Genomic DNA, 21,490 nt, shown 5'->3' on the forward strand with positions numbered 1-21,490 from the left:
TTTGTTGTCTCTGTGTCCACTGAAAGAGCTCCCGTATCTAGTACGTAGTACACTAAATTAAGAGGGATATGCTAAGATTTGTGAGACTAGGAGGGGGACAGGGCATAGGAAAGCAGGAAAGGAACCTCCACGGCCATCAGCCATGAAATGCACGCGGCGATCGACCGACGTGGTTCCAGTTCATGGGTAGATGTGAGGGAGACTGTTTGGTCCAATGGGGGCAAAGGGGAACCAAAAGATCGAGGATCAAGCGACTGTTCTCACACGCCGTAGTTTGATTCTCACTGCTGCCTCATTTTTTTGACTGATCAACCGCTCAGGAGGTAATTAGGCCCTGCCTTAGCCGCCCCCAGCAAGATTATCAAAAGGAGCGAGTTAAGTAGTAGTTTTAGGCCCTCATGGGCTAGAGATAGTCTACAAATGTGTGCATTGTCCCCTGTAAGAATCTTGAGGGGGTAGCCTGATTGTCCTTGATCCCATGTGAAGCTCCTCGCTTTATTCCATATGCACCACTGATTACTGTGCCTTCACAGAGGAGACGAGATCGCGGGCCTTGATCTCCTGCAGTGGCGGTGCGTACGGTTTTTGCGCGCGTTGTGCGTTATCGACAGAAAGGAAAAGCGCACGTGAAACCTGGTGTCTCTTTTAGTAGTAGTACGTTTTCCACCAAATTCTGGAGGTTCTTCTGTAGTAGTTGTGGCTGGACTATTAATTTGGTACTCCATCACATCGGTGTGGGTTTTGGCAGTACGAACTCGTACTGCCACAGTGTCACCAGCTGGTGCAATTGCAACCAAGTGTAATGTGAATATAGTATTGGCAATTTGGCATAATATACACCTGAGTCGGATAAGACTTAGGACAATGTCCTTTGATGCTGCAGAAGATTGGTTGTTATCATGTGCGTAGGATAAGATCAGATGTCTCTGCTGGTGCAGAAGATAGTTATCCTCTCTCTCTTTTTTTTTATCGAAAGAGAGGCCTCCCCCCTCCGATTTCTAACTATCAGATACCTCCATTTGGTCCTTTACAGAGAGATAGTTATCCTCTTGGTATGGCAATATGCTTATTTTCCTTAATTTCTGTTAGATGTGTATAATCCCTTTTCGGAATTATCCCCATTGTATAAGGGGTTTCCTGCACTTTACCGAAAAAGGGTTTCCCTCCGCTTTGTATACAAAGCAACCAACCGAACCATGCAGGGATAGGTGCTGGGGCGGAAGCAGCATAGTCATGCCCAAAAAAAGACAGAGAAAGAGCAAAAGAAACAAATGCCGACAACAGCGGATCAACAAAAACAAAGAAGCCTCACGATCGCTGCGCCCACCGGGCTTTTCCACTAGGCTCCAAGACTCCGAAGCGCCTGCACCAATCAACACCTCCAAGAAGGATCGCGACGATGACGACGCTGCTGCCAAGGGTTTTCCCCGGTACACAACGAGGCGAGAGGAAGGGTAGCCCCCGACGCCCTCCCGGAAGGTCAGGTGGCACCCACAGGCGCCACCGCGCCGGAGTCGGCCACGCCGACAGGGGTTTCCCCCGATACCAACCCGCACCTCGGGCGCTCTGGATCCAGCCACCAAACCAACCACCACCCTGCGCCAACGCGGTCATGAGGCCCCACGTCGTCTTACCACGGCACCGCGAAGTAAGGACAGCGCGGCGAAGAATCAGAGCCGGGACTAGGGCATCAGCACCGTCGGCACGCGAGAGGGCCCCGCCTCCACCGTCAGCGACGGTAGCCATCCGGACGCAATAGCAGGAGCACACCAGGGCCGTAGGCCCACAGGCCCGACCGAGCCCTCGTGGGCCCGTAAAGCTCCCGCCTTCGCGCTGCTGCCGGCACGCCGTCGGCGCCGACGCCCCATATCTGAGCCGCTCCTCCACCTCCCCGCACCGTAGACAACGAGACCACACCGGGGGCCGGACCGCTAGGGCCCAGATCTGGGCCGGTGGCGCGTTGTCGGCCACCCAGCACCACCACGCCGCCCTGCCGCCAAGGAGCGGGGCCGTCACCACGCCTGCAGCCGGCCGCCGCCGCAGGGCCGCCGGACCGCAGCCAAGCCGGGCTACACCGCCGCCGCCTCCCTGCCCCGGGAAGGGAGCACGCGCGCGCGGGGACAAGAAGGCCTGCCGCCGGCGGCACCACCCGGGCCAGCGCCGAGGGCGCCCACCGGCGGCGGTGGGGGGAGACGGGGGAGGAGGGGACCCGCGAGAGGAGAGCTCGAGCTCCGCCCCGGCTACCTCCCTGGGAGGCGGCACGAGGCGGATCTGGATGGAGGAAGGGGGAGGGCGGAAGGGGGGCGGAGGCGGGGCGCGAGGCCGGCGGTCGGCGGCGGCGGGAGGTTCGACGGCGGCGGGAGGGGAGGAAGGGAAACCCTAGCGCCTAGTCGCGGGAGCCTCCCGGTTTCCTTTCGACGGGTTGCTGTGGGATCGCTCGCTCCCCTCGCTGAATGTTAGTTGTTGTTTAACTAACATGGCATCAGATGCTAGGTTAGCCTCTCTCCTGCACGATGCAACTCCGTGCGTTCTCCATCCTGGTCACTGCCGCCACTGCTAGGCTCCGTCCACAGTCTCCGGCCGCCCGCTGCTCGCCTCCTCTTGCAGAGGTGCTCCATTTGGTCTTTTACATAGAGATAGTTATCCTCTTGGTATGGCAATATGCTTATTTTCCTTAATTCCAACTACGCAGCACATTGTGAGAATCACTGCCGTCGACTGAGTGACCAACATGTTTCTCATCATTGTTGTTTTTTGGTTAAAAAATGCATGTTTTCTTGATCTTTTGTTAAGTCTGTTTATTTATAAATCCAACTTCCATGTTATTTTAGAGGCAACCTGAAGACTGACCCCCAATGTTTCCGTGCAGGGTACTAACTCTTAATGGGACTTTCCAAATTCCAATGCTCGTGTGTTCGTCGTTCCCAAGTTTTCACCACCTTGAGGGCCTGTCTGGTTTCAAATAAGTCACCAACTTATAAGTCGAAAAGTGAAAAAAGTGACTTATTTTGTCAAACAGACTCAACTTATAAGTCACCCCAACTTATAAGTCATAAGTTGCTCCACTCAACTTAAAACTTATAAGCCATCCCCTTTTACTTGGGTCCCACCACCTGCATGATGTGAATTTGTGTGAAAAGGTGTGGTCAGGTGACTTATAAGTTAGGTGACAACCAAACAAGCGTGACTTATAAGTAACTGGTTTTAAGTCACCTGACTTACAAGTGATGACTTATTTGGAACCAAACAGGCCGTGAGTATGTATGTACTCTACCGCACATTTCCGAAAATTCTTCCTCTCATTCACCTGATGCATACTTGTTCAATAGGTTTCCGTGAAGTTATTAGACATACAGTACTTCTCAAACACCCATACTGTAACTGGCCAAAGAACTAGAAGAAGCAGAAGACATACACAGTACTTTTCAAATGATCATACTGTAGCTGACACACCAGAGAACTAGAAGAATAACCTGGATTAGAAATTCCAGATGATACACGAGTGTTCTCCGCTACAGCCTACAGGACCTTGTCAGGAAGCAAAAAAGAATAGTAGCAACAGAAGAATGCATCGCATTCATCATACAGCATCGTTCCCATGCATGCATGCATGCAGCAGCAGCCAAAATTTTGATCAGTTCCATGTTAGTCCCTCTCCCTCCTCCTCCTCCTCCTAGGCCTACCACCCAATTTCAGCTACAGCTAGCTACTCTACTAGCTAGGCAGTCAGAGATCGATAACCTGCTACTCCATGCCAAACAGATAGTTGTAGTACTGCGGCGCCGTCGTGCCGGCGGCCGGGTTGCTCGTCGTCACCCAGGTGCCATTGTTGCCGGTGGAGCCCTCGTACCCCCCGCCGGCTGACGCCGCTGATCCGGACAGCATGGAGGTATAAGGAATGTTGCTGGCGTAGCTGTTGCTCTGCCTGCTGCCGTCACCGCCGTGTCCTGTTGCGCCGGTGGCGCCCCACACGGTGGCGCCGCCGCCGCTGGGGTTGTTGGTGCCGCTCATGCCCATCGTGAAGTCCACGTTCACGCCGGAGCCATAGGCGTCAAATGCCGAGCCGGGGAACTGCTGCTGCTGCAGGTGCTGTTGCTGCTGCTGCTGGTAGTGCATGGCGAGGAGGGACCAGTAGTCCTTCTCCGCCGGCGGCAGCATGTCTGGGGATGCGACATTCGGTGCGGGCAGCGATAGGACGTCTGGCTGGAACTTGGAGGCGCGGGCGGCCGCCCCGGCACCGATGGGCAGGTCGCTGTTGAGGATGCTCTCGACGTCGTAGCGGCTCATGTCGAAGTTGGTCACGGCGTTGAGCCCGCGGAATTTGATCGCCGCGATGTCGTACGCCTCCGCCGCCTCCTCCTGCGTGCCTGTGGTGCGGAGAGACGGTCAGATAGTTGTTTGTACCACATTGTTTGTTTAGCCCAAACAAATCAAATTAATCATCGGTGCCTTTGGGTTCTGATGCAAACTTAATTAGTTCAGCAGTAGTGCATCGGGCCCTGTCAGTGGTGTCTCATCAAAGGACAAATGGCAAATTATGCCAATGCATGTGGGATCAAGAGGACTACTCACTGAAAGTTCCCAGGTACAGGTCCTTGTTTCCGGCCACCCTGCCGATCCTTGCCTGCCACCGGCCGTGCTGATGATGCCTGCCATCAAATATATAAAATCAAATCTCGATTGATACAAAAGATTTGACTAAAAGATGAAGACATTTGCGTGTTCTTTAATTTCTTCATATATTCAAAGTTCAGACTAGTACCACATTTTGTTTTGGCAAGCTCATTCAGGTGAAACCATTGTTAATTACCTTGTTACTCCTCTGTAGATGGACGCCCCTCGAGAGAAGCCGCTGCTCTTCCTGTGTGAGGAACACGCATTGAGGTCAACATGCATGTGTGAGAACTCGGCCCGAGTAAAGCAGATCACATGCAAAAGCTGTGCGGACTGGCCGTGCGTGCGTGCACGCGTACGGCAAGGTGTGTACGTGGAGAAAATGAACAGGGCGCGTAAGTCAGCAAGCCCTGTGAATCTGGGTGGTCGCCGGCCAAGTGCTCACCTGCGAAGGGAGGCGATGAACTCCTGCCGTGTCATCGACTTCATCTCCTCCAGCTCCTTCTCGTAGTTGGCCACCTTTAGATAGCAAAGAACTCAGCGATGATCAGCGTTCTGATGTATATGGAGTTGCCAAATCAATGTCGATATCTTGCCGGAGTCGGTCACTTACCGGGAAGTTTGTCGTGGTGGTCGGGCCCCAGTACTTCAGGGCGGCCATGTCGTAGGCCCTCGCCGCCTTCTCCTCCTTGTCATAGCCTCCTGCATTTCCCCCAAAATTCCTAATGTAAGACTCAAATGCTTGTTCTCCAAATCCTGAACCGATGGCATTGATGAAGATGCGTAAAATGATCGGATGTGGCTTTGCGATTGACATACCTAAATAGACTGATGATGATCATTTATCACCAATGCGCCAACAAGTTGGGAAATTTGTGGGGGGAAAGCAAAGATAAAACGTGTTAGTGATCAGAAATTTATTTATGTGTGTGTGTTTTGCAGGATTGTTGGACAAAGCATGCATGATGGTGTGTACCTTGGCGGCCTTTGCGGCTTTGGCCCTCCCGGCGGCAGCTGTTGTCCCACAGGTGCGCCTCGTACCTCCCCGTCCACCGGTGCCTGCATAGTCCAGATCATGCATTACATCCACAAACACCACGAGATGCATTGACAAGAAGAAACTTAATTGAATCAGAAGAGTACTAGTAGTTCACTCCTGTGCATGCAATAGATGTTCAGCTAGTAGTACTAAGAAGTAAGAATCATCTTACCGAACTAGCTAGTGTGTTCTTCTTTCCTCTCGATGGGAAGAAGATTATGCATGCATGTGATTAGCAAGTATATATCCCCTACCTGGTGACGCCGCGGTAGATGGAGGTCCGCTGGCCGAACGTCTCGGCGGGCCTCCTCGCCTGATCGGACTCGGCAACCTCCATCGTGGCCGCCGCGACGGTCACCGCGCCAGAGTTCTGATCTAGCGTCCCGTCATGTGCCGGATACCGGTGCAAGAACCCGGCGGCGATGCTACCCAGCTCACCGTGGTCCACCACAGCTGTCGATGCCGTGCCGACACCTCCGAGGAAGTCTTCCATCTTAGGCGCCTCGTCCACCGGCGCCTCCTCTCCTACAAAAGCACAAGAAAACATGGACTTGCCGTTAGCCACAAGCTAGGAGGTGTAGCTACCTCGCTCGCTATTACATGATCGACAAGGGTACGTGTTGGCCTCCTTACCGGCGATCTGGTGGCCGGAGGAGGAGCTGGAGAGGGCCTCGAGGAGGCCGTGGTGGTAGTTGTTGGAGAGGGAGAAGGAGAGCCAGTGGTGAGCAGGGTGGGTAGCGGAGCTCATGTCCATATCCATGGCGGCCGCGTGCCTTGATAGAAGTCTAAGCTAGAAGAAGGGTGCCGGTGCAAGGAGGGGAATGGGGCTCTCTGCAGGGAATAGTCAAAGTCCGGTATAAATAGAGTAACCAACCAGTGCAAGCTTGCGCTTGCTTGTTTGAACTGTGCACTGTTCACACACTCCCTCTCTCTAGAGAGGATGTGAATGCGTCCAAGGAAACCACCCGTCCAAGTAGAGAGCGCGCACACGGGCCAAGGAGAGCGAGATTAATTAGAGAGTGATTTGTGGAGTAGTTTAATGCATGGTAGCCTCTTGCTTTGCGAGAATCCAAAGGGGTGTGGTAATGGTGGTCGACAACGTGGAGGCGTTCCACGGGGTGGTATGGGCGGTCTCCTTGACCGGAATGGCGGCCGCTGTTCCCCCGCATGCAGCCCCCCGCCATAGCCGCGCGCGCTAGCCATGCATGCAACTTTTCTTTTTCTCTTTCCCTTTTTGTTTGCTCTCTACGCCAAACCCGTGGAGGGTAGCTGGAGGAGGGTGTGGGTGGTGGTGCCCTTGCTTTTCTCCACTCTGATGAGTAGTATTTCACTCGCTCTCCATGGCGCTTCTCACGCGTGGATTAATTTACTGTCATGTTACATACGGTCCGTCTCATTGCTTAGTTACTGCTAGTGCGCAAGACTGATGGAGTGCGATGTCTCCTACTTGAAAAGAACGTAGGGTTCTGTCGTCCACGTCGTCCTTCGTCCAACATTCCCGCTTCACTCTCGCCTTTTATTGACCTACCAAATAACATCCTACAATTCATTTAGGTTGATAAAATCGCGGGCATAATTTTGAACAATTATTTAGACAATCACACTAATATAGAAGGTAATCATGGGCTAACATACTATAGCACATGAGTTTACACCCGTTTCAACGCACAGGCAATTATCCGGTCTGTTAAAAGGCCCCAACTGCCAAGATATATACAGCGGATTTGTTTGGTCCTCGGTATATCCAGCGATGGTTCTTTTTAGTGTGATGTGGCTTAACATATATGATGCATTAGGAGTCGATTTTAGAATAGAGAAGAAGTTACAGGATTTTACCTTAAAGCAATTATTGTCACTTTCACTTGGTAGATTACGTATATCTAAATCCTTTCTTTGCTTTATTCTTGCCTGAAAATTGGCACAAGCAGGTTGGACTCGCAAATTGCCAGGTTTGCAAAGTTGATATGTTTTATGGGTGGTTGATTGGGGGACTCTCGTCCGCGGCCGTGTTAAACAAGACAAATACTGGCAAAATCATGAGAATGTAGGTCAATTTTGTCAATGCTAAACCAGCAGCCCAACTCTTGGAAATTGTAATCCATCAACTAAATTTCTTTTAGGAACACGGGGGACTCTCAAGCAATGCATGGTGCAACAATCTGAACCCGAAATTATGTATTATACTGTTTTCAAATTTTAATTATGTATTTTTTTAGCCTTCAACAAAACAACCTTCAAAAATCCATGCATGAGTATGTGGAATGCTATTAAGTGATAACCCGCAAAAATTCATCAAATATATGACTAGATATGCCATGTGCACGAGTGATAGAGGAAATTCATTTACCTTTGGTCTTTTTTATTTGGGTAATTTATAGCATATTCTCCACAATCACGAATCCTTTCATAATTACAGAGAACCTCAGAACATGAAACTTCCCTCCTTAAGCCGGTTATCCAGGCCCATCTCACATCTTTGAAGTCTTAGATAAGTTTAGAAAACATCTTTTCAATTCCATCATTTCAACTGCAGTCAACGTCTATTCTTTTCCTTTGCATGTTTCCACTAAAGTGTGTGTTTCAGTTGTAATGTGTTTCTATTGCATTACATGCATCTTAGAGAAAACCACTCTAAGGTTTATTAAACATTCACTCCTTCTCCATGGCGCTTCTCACGCGTAGATTAATTACTGTGATCTTGTTTGCGGCCTAGTACTTGCTTAGTTACTACTACTTCCTGAATAGTTTGGATTGCTTACCACATGTATCACGTGCTTTAGTTACTGCTACTTGGAATGATATGTACTATGTAGTATATCACTAGTGTAAAGCCCATGCTTTGTTGCCGGTATTCTTAGATGTTTTTAGTGAGTTTAGCTTTAAGGTACTATATAGTACAAAAATTGCATTTCTTTTAGTAAGTATAAGCTACTAGTAAAGTTCAAATATTATTAAAGTGCATAAACAAACTGGAATGCTCAATTTTGGCATGTTTGGCCTTTTGTACACGGTTAAAGCAATTTCAGTAGTCGCATCATTTGGGAAGTCACAAGTTGGGTCTTATAACGTGTTAATCTAAAATTTACTGTGCCCTTTTCAAATGTTTTAAAATATGTCTTTCCACGAAGATACATCTTTTCACCAAGGGGCACGTCCTTCCATAAAGAGACATCCTTTCATCAAGGGCGTGTCTTTTAAACAGAGGACATGACTGTTAATAAGCCCCAACTCCAAGATCTAATGTTCATGGATGCCACATTAGGAGTCAATTTTAGAATAAAGAAGAATTTGTGTGATTTTGCATTAAAGCAATTATTACCAGTTTCACTCGGTATATTACGTATATTTAAATCATTTCTTTGTGTTTGCTTTCACCTGAACATTGAAACGAGCAGGTTGGACTCACGAATTGACAAGTTTTCCAAGTTGATATGTTTTATGGGTGGCCGACTAGTGGACTCTCGAACGCGGCAGTGTTAAACAAGACAAATAGGAGCAGAATCATGAGGATGGAGGTCAATAATGTTGTCAAAGCTAACCAGCAACCCAACTCTTGGAAATTGTAATTCGTCAACTAAATTTCTTCTAGGAACACGACAAGGGAACTCTCAAGCCATGCATGGTGCAATAATTTGAACCTTGAATTATGTGCTATTAAGTGATAACCCGTAAAAATTCATCAAATATATGACTATATATGCCAAGTGCAAAAGTTATAAAGGAAATTCATTTACCTTTTGTTTTTTAATGGAAAATAGATCATCATATTGCTTGATGGATTTTTTTTATCTGGGCTCTTTTTATCATTCTTCACACTCACGAGTTCGGGATTTAATAGGGACAACTTCATGGTCCAAAGTTATAATTTTTCGATAAAGGGTCAAGGATCAGGCCCTCTTTGGATTTAAGGAATTTCGTAGCAAATTTTGAATGATTCGTCCAGAGGAATATTTCTATGAAAACCCTGTGTATCATAGGAATGGGTTCAGTAAATTCCTATGGAACCCATCTCTATACCCTTCATTCCATAGGAATCTATATAAACATGAGCTCAAACCTCATTTTATTTTTCCGTTGTGAAGTCCAATGCACCTTTACTCTCTCTCTCTCTCTCTCTCTCTCTCTCTCTCTCTCTCTCTCTACCCTCTCTTCTCATTCCTCTAAAATCTTCGTGTCCATTTCATGTGCACCATCCAAACAGACCTTACAAAATCTTGAAACCCTGTAGGAACTCATGGTACATGGCATCTGATTCCTGCCATCCAAAGAAGCCCTTGGTTGGACCTAACATCGTAGTTCATTGTTTAAAATAATGTGTTCTCCGGATGAAACACGGTTACTTACGGCCAGAGCATAGCTGGTGAACTGTGATGCACCGGACGTACGTCCCTGTGTGATAACCCGTGACATAATCTCTTCTATCTAATTAAAAGACCATGTGACAATCTTTCTCCGATCGATTTTCCTCCTGTTTCCGGACATGAGGCGCTGTCGCCGTTCACGTAGCAGCGATGCATTGGCGCATGTGTCGCGCCGCCGATGATGAACCGATCGAGCAGCCGGTGGAGCACGTCGCGCCACGTCCGGCGATCTCCTGCTTAATCAAATCATCAGCGCCAGGGTTTCTCCCTTATCCACGGATAAACTATGTTATCTAATCTACCTCCATCCTGAAGAAGATATACACAGACGCCATAATGTTGTCTCGATCGCATGCATGTTCTCGACCTTTCGTTATGTGTCACCAGTTTTTAAAAGCGAAATGTGTAGACAAAATGGATAGCTAGCCTCGCCATGGCCAGGCAGCTGTGGTTAAGCCCGTGCGTGCGTGCATGTGCATCCATCCATGCATGCATGCATGCTGCCCAGGGGCCTGCTCTGCCTGGTTTCGGACCTGGTCGACATGAGAGGATGAGGCATGCATATACGTGCAGCGTACACGTGCGAGGTTTTAAGGACATGTACACGTCTGGACGCGACGTATACGCATGCATATGCATGTGTCTCCCTGGCCCCTGGCTTGGACATAGTGCTATTTTGTCATACCCATATTACTACTGCACCAGTTCCACTTTGGATAGAATATTCGAGTCCGTTATATGTTTATTATGAGTGTGTGGTGTGCGTGTGCCTGATTATCTTCTTTGGAATAACAGTGGTTTTGGAGAGCTGGCCTGGGTGCATAGATTTGTCATGTACCGATGGTGCGGTGGTCTCTGCGTTGCGCGCATGCATGCATGCATGCATGATTGGCTGCATGTGAATATTGATTAATTCAGGCCCATGCAGGCGTGCCGGCCGTTGACTGGCCGGGTGGGTACGTACGTTGGAGATAATACGTCCTGTCGATCTGACTGACAGGTTAGCAACTACTACTAGTAAGTAGATTTGGGGAGGAAAACGGTGGGCGGGCGATGATCGCATAAGCTGAATCTGCACTGTCGCACTATTCGTCACCTGGGTTATTCCTCACCCCAGTCCAATTCCACGACCATGGCTTGAGAACGCAAGGAAAAAATAGACTTGAGGTAATATTACACTATTAGCGAAGAAACTTTGTCTTCCACCGTACAAAAAATGTAAGGTAATTTTACAACATGCATGATATAAAGTTACGTTCTGCATTTAAGAAAAAAAAATGTGGTGCGGCAATATGACACTAAAAGATGTTGTCGTAATTTTATTGTAAAAATGAGGTAATTTTACAACACGAAGCGAGAATTACAACATGCATGCTAGAAATTTTTGTTCTGTTTGTGAGAAATACATGGCTGGGTAAAAGCCTAAGGTGAGGAATAAGTTATTCTTCATCCTGGGTGCCTAACAAAGTGTCTAGGGAAAAGAATTCTACTACAGGATGTAGTTACACCCATGTCTCATATCATGTGGTAGTATATACACTACTTTATTATTTTTAATATGTTTATATATTATATTTAAGATACTCCAAAGTAAGTTGTTTGAAAAAATTGCATGTGAGCCCATAGTTTTGTTGGATTTATGAGATACGTACATATTTATACGTAAAATGGTGTATGCATAAAATATGATACATAATACCAAAAAAGTAGTATATATACTTAATATTTACATACTACACATACATACACTCTAATATGATAGATACTACCTACAACATACGAAACAAAAGTGAAAGTAACTACATCCGGTAGTAGTACCTTCACATTTCCTTTACCATCGGCCAAGGCCCATGTAGAATTTTTTTTAAAACTTCGGTCAACATCCTTTTTGGCAACACAACACCAGCTAGTTAGCAAGGCCCAAGAAGGCAGGATCTCAAGCCAATCACCACCGTCGGATCTGCCTCGAACGAACACAGTCGTAGACTCGATCAACTTTGTACGCATCGTTCATGCTCGTGCCACGACAAGAGGTAAGAGTGAACGCCTCTGCAGTGCAGTTAGTTCATCGACTGGTCGTTGGATACCATTGTTGTTGCGTTGCCATCAACCATGAATGAATAGTTAATTTAAAATTATGGAGGCTTGACCCGCTTCCCTAACTATGGAGAGGGGCATTAGTCCCCCTTCCCCACCTGTGCATGACACTGATATGTCTCCAACGTATCTATAATTTTTGATTGTTCCATGCTATTATATTACCCGTTTTGGATGTTTATGAGCTTTACTATACACTTTTATATCATTTTTGGGACTAACCTATTAACCGGAAGCCCAGCCCAAATTGATGTTTTTTTGCCTATTTCAGTGTTTCGCAGAAAAGGAATATCAAACGGAGTCCAAACGGAATGAAACCTTCGGGAGAGATATTTTTGGAACAAACGCAATCCAGAAGACTTGGAGTGGACGTCAAGAAGTAGCCGAGGCGGCCACAAGGCAGGAGGGCGCTCCCTAGGGGGGTGGGCGCGCCCCCCACCCTCGTTGGCCCCTCGTGGCTCCCCTGACCGACCTCCTTCGCCTATATATAACTACGTACCCCGAAAACATCCAGGAGCACCACGAAACCCTATTTCCACCGCCGCAACCTTCTGTACCCGTGAGATCCCATCTTGGAGCCTTTTCCGGCGCTCCGCCGGAGGGGGAATCGATCATGGATGGCTTCTACATCAACACCATAGCCTCTCCGATGAGTTGTGAGTAGTTTACCACAGACCTTCGGGTCCATATTTATTAGCTAGATGGCTTCTTCTCTCTCTTTGAATCTCAATACAATGTTCTCCTCGATCTTCTGGGAGATCTATTCGGTGTAACTCTTTTTGCGGTGTGTTTGTCGATATCCGATGAATTGTGGGTTTATGATCAAGTTTATCTATGAGAAATATTTGAATCTCCTCTGAATTATTTATATATGATTGGTTATCTTTGCAAGTCTCTTCGAATTATCAATTTGGTTTGGCCTACTAGATTGATCTTGCTTGCAACGGGAGAAGTGCTTAGCTTTGGGTTCAATCTTGTGTTGTCCTTTGCCAGTGACAACAGGGGCAGCAAGGCACGTATTGTATTGTTGCCATCGAGTATAAAAAGATGGGGTTTATATCATATTGCTTGAGTTTATCCCTTTACATCATGTCATCTTGCCTAATGCGTTACTCTGTTCTTATGAACTTAATACTCTAGATGCATGCTGGATAGCGGTCGATGTGTGGAGTAATAGTAGTAGATTGTCGGTGTACAAAAGTAGGGGCTCTCCTTCTGACCCCTTTACTTGTGCACAGGTAGTCAGAGCCATGCGTCGTGGCCACACATAGCAGGGCAAAGGAGGGAAGCCAGAGAGAAGCCGAAGGCTCGAAGTAAACAAGGCAACATCAAGGACCAAGGCCACAAAGTGCAGATGGACGAAGCAGGTTTCCCCGGCAAGACCCTTGCCGGGGACAACCTCGGCGGCCCCGGCAAGGCCCTTGCCGGGGCAGCTCGCCCGCACCGGCAGAGCGAGCCACCTTTGAACACACGACCTCCAATGTCAACAACCACGCTGGACCAGGGCTCGGGAGGCACCTCCATGGTGGCATGCAGATCTTTGTGAAGACATAGAAAGCTCAAGATCAGATGGGGGTTGAGAGGCAATGTTAACCCACAAGTATAGGGGATCGCAACAGTTTTCGAGGGTAGAGTATTCAACCCAAATTTGTTGATTCGACACAAGGGGAGCCAAAGAATATTCTCAAGTATTAGCAGCTGAGTTCTCAATTCAACCACACCTGGAAACTTAGTATCTGCAGCAAAGTGTTTAGTAGCAAAGTAATATGATAGTGGTGGTAACGGTAATAGAAGTAAAGACAGCAAAATTAATGCTTTTGGTATTTTGTAGTGATGATAACAGTAGCAACGGAAAAGTAAATAAGCGTAAACCAGTATATGGAAAACTCGTAGGCACCGGATCAATGATGGATAATTATGCCGGATGTGGTTCATCATGTAACAGTCATAACATAGGGTGACACGGAACTAGCTCCAGTTCATCAATATAATGTAGGCATGTATTCCGTAAATAGTCATACGTGCTTATGGAAAAGAACTTGCATGACATCTTTTGTCCTACCCTCCCATGGCAGCGGGGTCCTATTGGAAACTAAGGGATATTAAGGCCTCCTTTTAATAGAGAACCGGAACAAAGCATTATCACATAGTGAATACATGAACTCCTCAAACTATGGTCATCACCGGGAGTGGTCCCGATTATTGTCACTTCGGGGTTGTCGGATCATAACACATAGTAGGTGACTATAGACTTGCAAGATAGGATCAAGAACTCACATATATTCATGAAAACATAATAGGTTCAGATCTGAAATCATGGCACTCGGGCCGAGTGACAAGCATTAAGCATAGCAAAGTCATAGCAACATCAATCTCAGAACATAGTGGATACTAGGGATCAAACCCTAACAAAACTAACTCGATTACATGATAAATCTCATCCAACCCATCACCGTCCAGCAAGCCTACGATGGAATTAGTCACGCATGGCGGTGAGCATCATGAAATTGGTGATGGAGGATGGTTGATGATGACGACGGCGACGAATCCCCCTATCCAGAGCCCTGAACGGACTCCAGATTAGCCCTCCCGAGAGAGATTAGGGCTTGGCGGCGGCTCCATATCGTAAAACGCGATGAAACTTTCTCTCTGATTTTTTTCTCCCCGAAGGCCAATATATGGTGTTGGAGTTGACGTCGGAGGGCATCCAGGGGGCCCACGAGGTAGGGTGCGCGCCCAGGGGGGAGGGGCGCGCGCCCAGGGGGGAGGGGCGCGCCCCCACCCTCGTGGACAGGGTGTGGGCCCCCTGGTCTTCATCTTTGGCGAGGATTTTTTATTATTTATTATAAGATATTCTGTGGAGTTTCAGGTCATTTCGAGAACTTTTGTTTTCTGGACATAAAACAACATCATGGCAATTCTGCTGAAAACAGCGTCAGTCCGGATTAGTTCCATTCAGATCATACAAGTTAGAGTCCAAAACAAGGGCAAAAGTGTTTGGAAAAGTAGATATGACGGAGACGTATCAACTCCCCCAAGCTTAAACCCTTGCTTGTCCTCAAGCAATTCAGTTGACAAACTAAAAGAGAAAAAGAAAAACTTTTACAAACTCTGTTTGCTCTTGTTGTTGTAAACATGAAAAGCCAGCATTCAAGTTTCAGCAATTATTATGAACTAACCATACTCACAATAACACGTAGGTCTCACAATTACTCATATCAATAGCATAATCAGCTAGCGAGCCATAATAACAAAACTCGGATGACAACACTTTCTCAAAATAATCATATCATGATATAACAAAATGGTATCTCGCTAGCCCTTTCTGAGACCGTAAAACATAAATGCAGAGCACCTTTAAAGATCAAGGACTGGCTAAACATTGTAATTCATCGTAAAAGAGATCCAGTTAAGTCATACCCAAAATAAACCAATTATAATGAATGCAAATGACAGCGTGCTCTCCAGCGGGTGCTTTTTAATAAGAAGGGTGATGACTCAATATAAAAGTAAATAGATAGGCCCTTCGCAGAGGTAAGCAGGGATTTATAGAGGTGCCAGAGCTTGATTTTGAAAGAGAGATAAATTATATTTTGAGCGGCATACTTTCACTGTCAACGCAACAACTATGAGATGGCTGTATCTTCCATACTACATGCATTATAGGCAGTTCCCAAACAGAATGGTAAAGGTTTATACTCCCCCTCCTACACAAGCATCAATCCATGGCTTGCTCGAAACAACGAGTGCCTCCAACATTCAACGGGTCCCAGGGGGAGCTTTGTTTAATTATTTTGATTTGCTTTGATCTTTTTGGATCATGGGACTGGGCATCCCAGTTACCGGCCCTTTCTCGTGAATGAGGAGCGGAGTCCACTCCTCTTGAGAATAACCCACCTAGCATGGAAGATATAGGCAGCCCTAGTTGCACATGAGCTGCTCGAGCATACAAAACAGAATTTCATTTGAAGGTTTGGAGTTTGGCACATACAAATTTACTTGGAACGGCAGGTAGATACCGCATATAGGAAGGTATAGTGGACTCATATGGAACAACGTGGGGTTTAAGGAGTTTGGATGCACAAGCAGTATTCCCGCTTAGTGCAGGTGAAGGCTAACAAAAGACTGGGAAGCGACCAACTGAGAGAGCAACAACAGTCGTAAACATACATTAAAATTAATTTACACCGAATACAAGCATGAGTAGGATATAATCCACCATGAACATAAATATCATGAAGGCTATGTTGATTTGATTCAACTACATGCGTGAACATGTGCCAAGTCGAGTCACTCAATTCATTCAAAGGAGGATACCATCCCATCATACCATATCATAATCATTCTAATAACATGTTGGCATGCAAGGTAAACCATTATAACTCATAGCTAATCAAGCATGGCACAAGCAACTATAATCTCTAAATGTCATTGCAAATATGTTTACTTCATAATAGCTGAATCAGGAACGATGAATCATCATATTTACAAAAACAAGAGAGGTCGAGTTCATACCAGCTTTTCTCATCCCAATAAGTCCATCATATATCATCATTATTGCCTTTCACTTGCACGACCGAACGGTGTGTATAATAATAAGAGTGCACGTGCATTGGACTAAGCTGGAATCTACAAGCATTCAACTCAAGAGAGAAGACAAGTAATATGGGCTCTAAGTTAGATAAACAATGATGCATATAAGAGCCACTAAGCATTTTCAATATAGTCTTCTCGACCCCCAAAGAAAGGAAAAGAAAAACTATTTACACGGGAAAGCTCCCAACAAGCAAAAGAAGAACGGGAAATATTTTTGGGCTTTCCTTTTTAATTCTACTACAAGCAAGGAAAGTAGACTAACTAATTTTTTTGTTTTTTCTTAAGGTTTATCAAACACACAAGAAGAAAGCAGGAAAAAGAAAATAAACTAGCATGAATATTACAGTGAAAGAGTATGAGCACCGACATCTAGCAATGAGTGTGTGTGAACATGAATGTAATGTCGGTGGGAAATACGTACTCCCCCAAGCTTAGGCTTTTGGCCTAAGTTGGTCTATTGCCAGGGATGGCCTGGTGAATATCCGTATGTGTAGCTGGGGTCATACTGTGATGCAGCGGCTATCGCCTCCTGAGCTGCAGCGTGGCGTCGAGCAGCCTCCGCTCTCCTCTCGTACTCATCTGCCTCCTCTCTGGTAATAATATATCTCCCTTTTGTCTGGAAATCAAAGAAGGCAGAAGTAGGAAGAGCAATATGGACTACATGCCGTTTGTTAAATATTAGTCGATACTGAAAAGGTGGTCCAGTCCTCTCAATGAACTGGTGAGAAAACATAGAATCAAGATCTAAATAAGAAGGGGGTAACTCCATATCACCCTCACGAATGTCTACATCAAGAAAATTAGCTAAGCGGGTTGCATAAATTCCTCCAAAGAAATCTCCGTTACGTCTATTAAGATGCAACCTACGAGCTACAATGGCTCCCATATGATAAGCTTGGTCCCCTAACACAGCGCTTCTGAGAATGCTGAGACCAGGGGCACACATGTGACATGCTTCATCCTTAGCATTTATGCATCTACCAATGAAGAGAGCAAAATAATGTATAGCAGGAAAGTGAATGCTCCCTATAGTGGCTTGTGTTATATCTCTAGATTCCCCCACAGTTATTCTAGCAAGAAAGTCTATATATTCGGATTTAGGGGGATCCCTGACATTACCCCAAGATGGAAGGTTGCATGCAAGAGTGAAATCTTCTAAGTCCATGGTATAAGATTTGTCATAAAGGTCAAACATGACTGAAGGAGAATTACACGAAGATGAAAAATCAAACCTCCCCACAAATGAACTTGTGAGGTAACGATACTGGGGGCATTTATCAGCTTCAAAGTCATCAAGACCGGCATTACGCAAATATGCGTAGAATTCTTCTTTAATTCCCACTTGATTCATAAAATTTTCTGAAGACCATTCACAGGGCCTCACGGGAGCGTCTCTTGGTGGTTCCTCGTCACCATCACGCATTGCAAGCCTGGGACCTTGCTTCCTTGAAGAACCACCTTGGAACATCCTCCTAAACATATTGTTTTCTCTGAAAAATAATTCTGAAATTTTTAGTAACTTCAAATAAAAGTGAACCAACTTCAATAAATGATAGTAACAACTCCCACAAGTGCCTTGAGCCTATATAAAGCATTAGAACTACTTGGAACCAAATAAATTTGACATGCAAGCTCAAGAACATGGTCACCTATGCAGCACAAATTTGCAATGAATAAAGCACTAGGACAAAAACTAATTGGACCAATGGAGGAGTCACATACCAAGGAAAAATCTCCCCAAGCAGTTTTGCGAGAGGTGCTTTGAGCAAGGAGATCGAAAATCACAGCAACGGGGCTGGAACTCGTACTTGAGTTGGTTTTTCGGGTTTGTGTGAGACAGAGGAAGAAGATGGGTGCAGGGATAAGTGGAGGAGGGCCACCGTGGGCCCACGAGGTAGGGGGGCACGCCCAGGGGGGTAGGGCGCGCCCTCCACCCTCGTGGCCAGGTGGCAGCTCCCCCCACGGTGATTTTTGCACAGTAAATTCTCAAATAATTACAAAAAAATCATATTAAATTGGCATGGCATTCTGAGGACTTATTTTTGGGATATTTTTATATTGCATAGATAAGTTAGGAAACAGACAGAAAAATACTATTTTACTTTATTCTACCAAATAACAGAAAATATAAAGAGGGTACAGAAGGTTGTGCTTCTAGTTTCATCCATCCCATGATCATCAAAAAGAATCCACTAACAAGGTTGATCAAGTCTTGTTAACAAACTCATTCCGATAATCATGGAACCGAAGAAATTTCGAATAACACTATGTTACCTCAACGAGAATATGGACATCCCCAATAATAAGTATATCATATTTCTTCTTGACAGTAGGGAGAGGAAATTCAAAACCTCCAAATATAATCGATGGAATATTTCCAATAGAGTTGATACTATAAACTTGAGGTTGTTTCCTCGGAAAGTGTACCATATGCTCATTACCATTAACATGAAAAGTGACATTGCCTTTGTTGCAATCAATAACAGCCCCTGCAGTATTAAGGAAAGGTCTTCCAAGAATAATAGACATACTATCATCCTCGGGGATATCAAGAATAACAAAGTCCGTTAGAATAGTAACGTTTGCAACCATAACAGGCACATCCTCACAAATACCGACAGGTATAACAGTTGATTTATCAGCCATTTGCAAAGATATTTCAGTAGGTGTCAACTTATTCAAGTCAAGTCTACGATATAAAGAGAGAGGCATAACACTAACACCAGCTCCAAGATCACATAAAGCAGTTTTAACATAATTTCCTTTAATTGAGCATGGTATAGTAGGTATTCCGGTATCTCCAAGTTTCTTTGGTACTCCACCCTTAAAAGTGTAATTAGCAAGCATGGTGGAAATTTCAGCTTCAGGTATCTTTCTTTTATTAGTAACAATATCCTTCATATACTTAGAATAAGGATTTGTTTTGAGCACATCAGTTAATCGCATACGCAAAAAGATAGGTCTAATCATTTCAGCAAAGCGCTCAAAATCCTCATCATCCTTTTTCTTGGATGGTTTGGGAGGAAAAGGCATGGGTTTCTGAACCCATGGTTCTCTTTCTTTACCATGTTTCCTAGCAACGAAGTCTCTTTTATCATAACGTTGATTCTTTGATTGTGGGCTATCAAGATCAACAGCAGGTTCAACTTCTACATCATTATCATTACGAGGTTGAGCATCATCATGAACATTATCATTAACTTTTTTACTAGGTTCATGATCATTACCAGATTGTGTTTCAGCATCAGACATAGAGATATCATTTGGATTATCAGGTGGTTCAGCAATAGGTTCACTAGAAGTTTGCAAAGTCCTATCATTTTTCTTTTTCTTCTTTTTAGAAGAACTAGGTACATCAATATCATTTCTCTGAGAATCTTGCTCGATTCTCTTAGGGTGGCCTTCAGGATACAAAGGTTCCTGAGTCATTCTACCGGTTCTAGTAGCCACTCTAATAGCATAATCATTTTTCTTACTATTCATTTCATCAAGCGCTTCTTTTTGAGCTTTAAGTACTTGTTCTACTTGAGTGGTAACCATAGAAGCATGTTTGCTAACAAGTTTAAGTTCACCTCTACTATCAACCATATAATCACCCAAGCGTTTAATCATATATGCATCTTGTTTTAATTGTCTACCAAAATAAGCATTAAAGTCATCTTGCTTAAACATAAAGTTATCAAACTCATCCAAGCACTGACTAGCAATTTTAGTAGGAGGGACTTCAGCTTTATCATATCTATAGAGAGAATTTACCTTTACTACCTGTGTCAGGATATCGGGAGGTTCTTCAGTAAATAAGTAATTGAGATCATATACTTCTTCAATAGGCGGAAAATTAAGACCGTGTATTTCTTCAATAGGAGGTAAATTCTTAACATCTTCGGCTTTAATACCTTTTTCTTTCATAGATTTCTTTGCCTCTTGCATATCTTCGGGACTGAGAAATAGGACACCTCTCTTCTTCGGAGTTGGTTTAGGAATAGGCTCAGTAATTGGCTCAGGAGCTGGCTTGGGAGTTGGCTCAGGAGGTGCCCAATTATTTTCATTTGTCAACATATTATTCAATAGAATTTCAGCTTCATCCGGTGTTCTTTCCCTGAAAAGAGAACCAGCACAACTATCCAGGTAATCTCTGGAAGCATCAGTTAGTCCATTATAAAAGATATCAAGTATTTCAGGTTTCTTAAGAGGATGATCAGGCAAAGCATTAAGTAACTTGAGAAGCCTCCCCCAAGCTTGTGGGAGACTCTCCTCTTCAATTTGCACAAAATTATATATATCCCTCAAAGCAGATTGTTTCTTATGAACAGGGAAATATTTAGTAGAGAAGTAATAAACCATATCCTGGGGACTTTGCACACAACCAGGATCAAGAGAATTAAACCATATCTTAGCATCACCCTTTAATGAGAACGGAAATATTTTGAGTAAATAAAGGTAGCGCGATCTCTCATTATTAGTAAACAGGGCAGCTATATCATCTAACTTACGAAGATGTGCCACAACAGTTCCAGATTCATAGCCATAAAAAGGATCAGATTCAACCAAAGTAATTATATCTGGATCAATAGAAAAATCATAATAATCCTGATCAGGAACACAGATAGGTGAAGTAGCAAAAGCAGGATCGGGTCTCATCCTACCTCTAAAAGATTCTTTACTCCATTTAACTAGCAACCTATTACGTTCAAGACTATCCTGGCAAGCCAGAATAGCTTCAGTAGATTCAGCATTAAAAAGGTAACCCTCAGGAATAGCAGGCCTATTTTCATCATCACTA

At 45.1% G+C, this 21,490-nt stretch overlaps 1 protein-coding gene across 1 annotated transcript; it reads right to left on the reverse strand.

Annotated features, from left to right (window-relative positions):
• Positions 1-3,457: 3,457 nt before the first annotated feature.
• Positions 3,458-6,467, reverse strand: LOC119338470 (AP2-like ethylene-responsive transcription factor AIL5). The gene is made up of 9 exons (XM_037610802.1): positions 6,287-6,467; positions 5,908-6,178; positions 5,591-5,673; positions 5,434-5,442; positions 5,228-5,316; positions 5,060-5,133; positions 4,811-4,861; positions 4,573-4,649; positions 3,458-4,367 (listed from the first exon to the last, which is right to left on the reverse strand). The coding sequence occupies exons 1-9, from the start codon at positions 6,411-6,413 to the stop codon at positions 3,745-3,747; spliced, it is 1,404 nt and encodes a 467-aa protein (XP_037466699.1). The 5' UTR covers positions 6,414-6,467; the 3' UTR covers positions 3,458-3,744.
• Between the last annotated feature and the right edge of the window lie 15,023 nt (positions 6,468-21,490).

Source organism: Triticum dicoccoides, chromosome 7B (genome assembly GCF_002162155.2).
Source record: "Triticum dicoccoides isolate Atlit2015 ecotype Zavitan chromosome 7B, WEW_v2.0, whole genome shotgun sequence".
In the NCBI taxonomy this organism is placed as follows: domain Eukaryota; kingdom Viridiplantae; phylum Streptophyta; class Magnoliopsida; order Poales; family Poaceae; genus Triticum; species Triticum dicoccoides.